Source organism: Pteropus vampyrus, unplaced genomic scaffold (genome assembly GCF_000151845.1).
Source record: "Pteropus vampyrus isolate Shadow unplaced genomic scaffold, Pvam_2.0 Scaffold238, whole genome shotgun sequence".
In the NCBI taxonomy this organism is placed as follows: Eukaryota; Metazoa; Chordata; class Mammalia; order Chiroptera; family Pteropodidae; genus Pteropus; species Pteropus vampyrus.
In genome coordinates this window covers 618,123-624,399 of record NW_011889019.1, presented here as the reverse complement: position 1 = coordinate 624,399, position 6,277 = coordinate 618,123, and the positions used below count along the sequence as shown (strand labels likewise).

The 6,277-nt window shown below is 33.2% G+C and overlaps 1 protein-coding gene across 1 annotated transcript in view; it reads right to left on the bottom strand.

Annotated features, from left to right (window-relative positions):
* The window catches only part of CC2D2B (coiled-coil and C2 domain containing 2B), a 96,568-nt gene that overhangs the window by 73,686 nt on the left and 16,605 nt on the right, over window positions 1-6,277 (bottom strand). The window contains exons 10-11 of the mRNA XM_023519839.1: window positions 4,210-4,419; window positions 288-385 (exon numbers count right to left, since the gene is read on the bottom strand). Coding sequence (XP_023375607.1) covers window positions 288-385; window positions 4,210-4,419 — 308 coding nt within the window. The remainder of the gene's footprint in view (window positions 1-287; window positions 386-4,209; window positions 4,420-6,277) is intronic.

Here is a 6,277-nt window from a genome sequence, read left to right as displayed (position 1 = left end):
CAAGCCAATTGAAAGGTATTAGTAAACTCATAGTTTTTAATCAATATGCTTTTTAAAAAAATCTATGGATATTAAAACTATAACTACTTTCATGTAATACTTCTGTGAAATATTTTTACACAAAAAAAATGGGTCTTAAGGAAAGGTTTGAACCATTTCTGTAAATGCCTAAATATTAAGGATCTTATCTTTTTCTTATTTTACATTTTCCATAGCAAGTATAGTACTCTGTCTAAAGAATTTACTTAATAAATGCTTGATGAATACATGAATGGCCCCAAACATACCTTATCTGCCAATAATAATCTTGTAAAGATTTTCTGGCAAGCTGGCTTATTTCCAAATTATCATTTGCTAATTTGGTAGCATGTGTCAGTGCTTTCAGCTACAACAAAGAAAAGAGATTTTTTTTGGTACATTTCATTCATCTGTTACCATCCCTCCAATTCACCTATAGGTCTAGCTGTGGGCAGTAAAAGCTCAAGTATATAGCTTTTTGTGTATTATAGTCTTGTCTTCCAAAATATATTTCATATAAACACCTTGGGACAGAACTCAGAAGAGCCTCAATACCTGAATCAATTAATACAGATAAATACCAATCAATCAGATGGTAGATTGAGCACAGGAATCCAACTTCTTCCACCTAAAATCCATGGTTACACAAAAGATATCTGTTTATGTCTTTATCCATTTACATTTCCATCATCACATCCATATCTATGTATTTTTAATTATATCTCTATATCTCTCAATAAAAAATAAATGTGTAACAGGAAAATAAGAAAAAATAAAACCAATAGAATGAGATATACTGAGGAAAGTATAAAACAGAGAAAAATATCCACAGAGACTATCCATAGAAAAATAAAATAATAAACTCGGAAAAAATAAAAAAATAAACTCGGAAACATATGCATGAGAAATTTGTTACAGTTAGGAACAATTTGTAGAAACTCCAAGACTAGAGTCAATTGATGTAAATTTTTACTGGAAGACAAAAGAGAAGAGCTCAATGAATGGGAAGATATACTATATTCCTGGATGAGGAAACCCAATTTTTAAAAGATAGAATTTTTTTTCAAAATAATATAATGCGATCACAATAAAAATGGTAATGGATTTTTAAAAAGGAAGTTGCCAAGCTAATTTAAGGTTTGTATGGAAGACCAAATCTATAAGAGTATCCAAAAGCATTCTAGAAAAAACACTAAGGAGGCACTTGTTCTACATCATAATTAAATATAGTCATCAAAATAGGGCAGGGCTAGACAAAGATGTCAGTGGAAGAGATAGTTCTTAACCAAATGTATGTAAATATATAAAGCTGGTTTAGGATAAAGGCAGAATTTTAAATTAGTAGGAAAATTATGGTGTTTGGATATTAGGCTAACCTTTTGGGAGAAACTGAGCTGGAGTTTGACCTCATAAGACACACTTATAAAGTCTAGGTAGAATTAAAGGATATATATACCATATGTGTGTGTATACACATACATATATACATACGTACATATAAATATATATATACACACACATATACATATTATGATTAGAAGAATATAGAAATATCATCATAATTTGGGTCTGTCAGATACTATTGGTTGTCCTTAAAAGATCATTTTTCTTGATTGGTATAACCCCAGTTTTGCTCAATTGTTCAATCTTCTTCAATGTGTTTCAGAAGTAACCCTGAGTAGTCTAGCAATTTGTAGCAAATTCATTCTTCTGGTTTAGGCATGATCATGTGATATAATTCTTGCCAATGAGACATGTGGGAAAATAGGCTGAGGAGTGGTGGAAAGGTTAGAGAGGGTTCTCAAAGTGAAACAATATACTGCATATTGTGTGTCATATATAGATACCCATAGAACAGCCAATAAGTTAGTTTCCATTGAGAGGATTAACCAAGTCAACTTGCTGACATAAAGATTAAAAGATAAAAAAGCTTGGGTTGTTGATGATATTGTTGAGCCACTAAGTTAATCAACCCTACAGTTGCCCTAACTTGGGATTTTTGATACAGGAGGTAAAACCTTTTCCATATTGTTTAAAACAATTGAGAGAGTGTTTTCTGTGAAATGCAACCAAAGGTATACTGACTGATACACCTGGGGTAGAGAAGGTCCAAGGAAGCTTAAGAAGCAAAAAACAAAACCTAAAATCCACAGGGAAAAAGAATGACAAATTTGAACTTATAAAATTTTAAATATTTGCCAAGAGATATAAAAAATGACATTAAAAAACAAGTAACAGAATGAGACGAAAATATGTAAAACATATTCAAAAGGTACATATCTTTTATGGACATATATTTAATTAATTAACTGTGTATTTTATATATTACATAAATATTTTAAAATTTTATAGAGTAAATAATTAAAAATCAGGCAAGCAACAGAAAAATGGGTAAATAATATCAACTATTGGTAAAGACTGGACTCTTGGAAATGGGCTCTATCCTGTACTGCCAATGGAAATTCAAACTGGAAAAACCTTTTTGGAAAGGCAATTCATCACTGTCTAATGAACTTTAAACTTCATGCCCCTTATTTTGACCAAGCAATTTGACTTCTAGGAATTTAGCCTATAGAAGTTTTCACATGTGTGCTTAAATGTATAGGTATAGGATGCCCATTGCTTCATTATTTGTAATCATAAAAAACCAAAATGCCCTAAGTGTCATGAATGGGGAGTGATTAAACATGTTAAAATACAGGTATACTATAGGTCCATATGTAGAGAAATGAGAAAAGCTCCAAGATACAGAATTAATTTTAAAAAACCAAGTTGCCAAATAATACATATAGGAAGATCCAATTGAAGTTTAAAAACTGTTATGGCATATGTATGTACAGAGATATATAAAAAAGAGAACCTGAAGGTTGTACTCCAAACCATGAGGGGAAGAATGAAGTGGGGCTTCCATCCTTGAAAGTTTTATATTGAATCTTTTCCACTGAGAATGTCTGCCTGCATTACTTATGTAACAAACAAACAAACAAACAAACAAACAAAAAGCTAGAGGGGAAAATAGCAGAAGTCTGCATCGCTGAGTATCCTTTCTACTCTCTCATTCTCTCTGCAACATTTCTCCTTGTTCTTCAAGTGCGATTCATACTCACATAAGGGGACATATTCCTTGAATGCCAGTGAGTCTCCCACTACTCTGAACTTGGTTTGAAAGGAAATGCAGAGTCCTATATATAATAATAGATAGTACTCCAATGAAATAAAATTGATATTGCTAGATTGGACCTTAGAGATTATATAATATGTTGGAAAATTATCTATAAAATAGAAATGTATAAATCAAATCACCTACATCTTAATTTCAGAGTTGGTTCCTCAATTCATAGAAACAATGGCCATTTATCAAAATCAGAATATTCAGTATTTGTTTTAGAAAATATTCAGATATTATTAATGCATAGTCTTCAACTATTAAGTTCTCCCACACAATTACTACATGAAAATTTAATCAAATGGATTCAGTCCTATGGTTTGTACTTATATATTTAAAAGCAGACATATTAAGGTATAGTTCATTTCTAGCTTACTGTATATCTTGGTGACTCTATCAGGTTTGAATATTTAAATATCTATGTATTTATTTTTCAAATGTATTCATCAGCTGAATAATACCTATCAAAGCATCTTTACAAAGAAAATGCTAGTTAACAAAATGCTTATATATCAGAAACTCAGCAGAGAGTTTAAATGAGAAGCAAAATTTATAATTAATGGGTACTCCTTTTTCTTCAAACTTTATATACCCTTTAAGATGTCATTAGATGATATTTGGATTGATCATTCTTAAACCAAGACTCCTCACATTTAATATGAAAGTCAAGATCTCTAATATTTTTTATCCAAAATATTCTAAGACTTAAGATAGCCATATGACTCTATTAAATAGTAATCATTTCAAATACTCTTCCTGAGTCATAGGACCAAGAATATCAGTGATTAGTAAACCATTTATAAGTGCTAAATATCCTGCAGAGTATCTTGGAGGCTCCCTCCCTGGCCAGTCAATTCCTACAGTTTCTTTTCAGAAAAACTGAAATCAACCATTGTTGTAATTGGTTGAATATTTAAAGTGCTAAAGAAAAACGTTCCATGATAATTTGCTCTGTACAAAGAAGTCTGTTTACTCTTTCAACAATAAGTGTTCAGCCTAATAAAAGAAATGAAAGCCATTCTCACCTTTTCCAAAAGCAGCCGAGGTAAATTCTGTTGCTGCCTGTCCTGAAAACACTCATAAAGTTGGAGCAGCCTAGCACATAATACTTGTTCTTGATTGAAGAGAGGATGATGGCTAAATTGCAAACCCACAATGTTGAGATCTAACTGGTACATTTCCCTTTGACCTTCTATTTTGGTCCTAATAGAGCTTTCTAGATTAGATTTCACTGCCTTTTAAAGAAAAATATGTACACAAAGTTATTATGATTCTATTTCTTTTAAAATTACAGGTAAAAGTTAACATGTTGATTTTAAGAAAATGAAGAGATAAAGAAATGCAAAAAATAATTTGATCCTTCTTCCTTGAAGTTGATTGTGGCCCTTGATATCATATATTTATGACAGCATTTTAATTATCTTGCTATAAATTATTGTCATCTACCTTACCATTGTGTGCTGGTAGAGATTGGACTTCCAAATTGTAAGTACCCAAATAATTTACTGTAGGACTGCTATAATAGTGTTTAGAACTGTTGAGTCAATAGTTCGACTACATGATGGTATAATAGTCATCTGTGGGCCAGAGCTAAATGATAAACACTTATTAAAACATTGTTCTGAAGTGACTATGTTGGTAATCCCCTGGAAAATTCCCTGGAGAAGGCTGGACCTTCTAAGCGAACACTATAAAGAGACCATCTTTCTTTATCCATGAGACTGTTTCCATTTAGATACCAGATTGCCCCTAAATTAATTGAAGTCTGTAGGCCTTAGATTGTATGTAAAATAATTCAGCTGTTTTAGTACACTACTTTGAATGTAAGCATATATGTTTGAATATGCATATGACTGGTTTTTAGTGATGCAATTTAAGACAGTTAGTAGGTTACTTAGCAAGTATAGCCTAACTCAAGAATGCCTAGCCACTCCCAATAAGAGCCATGGCTGCATCCACCAGAGCACAAGCCCTCTTTCTGGATCAGTCTGGTGTAATCCGATAGGCCCTCCAACCTGTGCCATTGCTATTATACCTGCTGTTTGTTATATTGAAACAATTGCTGTCCCACCCCTGATCTGGTGTGGCAGATCCAGTGCTTCTCAAGGACTGTAGGTCACCAGCATGATGCTTGCATCTCTTCTCCCTACTCTCTCCTGAGCTAGGAATCATCTCTTTTCCTCACTGGGTTGGGGCGGGGGGGAAGCAAGAGAACAGTCATAAAGCTTCTTTTGTTTGTTTTATTCTTACCTTGTCTCTATTTTCTACATATGGGCCAACTCAGAGGGGAAAACCTGTTCTTGATTCCAACTATAAGATTTAGTTAATTGGTAGTAAATTGATCAGGCTAACCACCAAGGAAATAAACAGTTTCAGTTTTAAACAACTAAATTACAAATGAAATCTTGGAAATTAAAGTTGCTAAGCTAGAGATGCCTGTCTTGTTAAGCAGATTCAGCACTAGTCAAATAATGCTGCTTTCTTTGTTTCTATTGGAGTGACACAAGCCTCTGGCCTTGGTCCTGTCCTATTCAGTACCTATTGATGATAGTGGTACTCAGACGCTAGAGAAAGGTAACTGAGATGGTGGAATACTTAACAACAGTCAAAAGGAATGAGTTTAGACAGGAGAGCAAAAGCTAAAGATGGAAATGACTGCAGTCTTCAAATATGTGAAGAGCTGTCCCGTAACTATAGTACTTTATGAGTTCCTCATGACCAAACGAAGCCAAGTGAATAGTAGTGATCCAGGAGGCAGATTTTAATTCAACACACAATAAACAAAACTGGCCATTATTGGAATGAACTCTCTTGGGAAGTGGTAAGCTCTCTGACACTGATTATAAGCAGCAGTTGGCTAAGGGGATTAAGTAACTTCTAGAACTAGGTAACATGTTAGAAAAAAAAGCACAAAGATCTTAGCAACAATAAATCAAAGGCCAGATAAAAGCACAAAAAATTCCAAGCTTATGACCTGTGTAAAATTGCAGTAAATGTATAAAAGGTGTGCCAGAAGAGGGAGCAAAGGGCATAGTCAAATAGGCAAAAACTAGTCAGCAAATAACAAGCAAATAAGAGCTGGGGGTAGTAGAG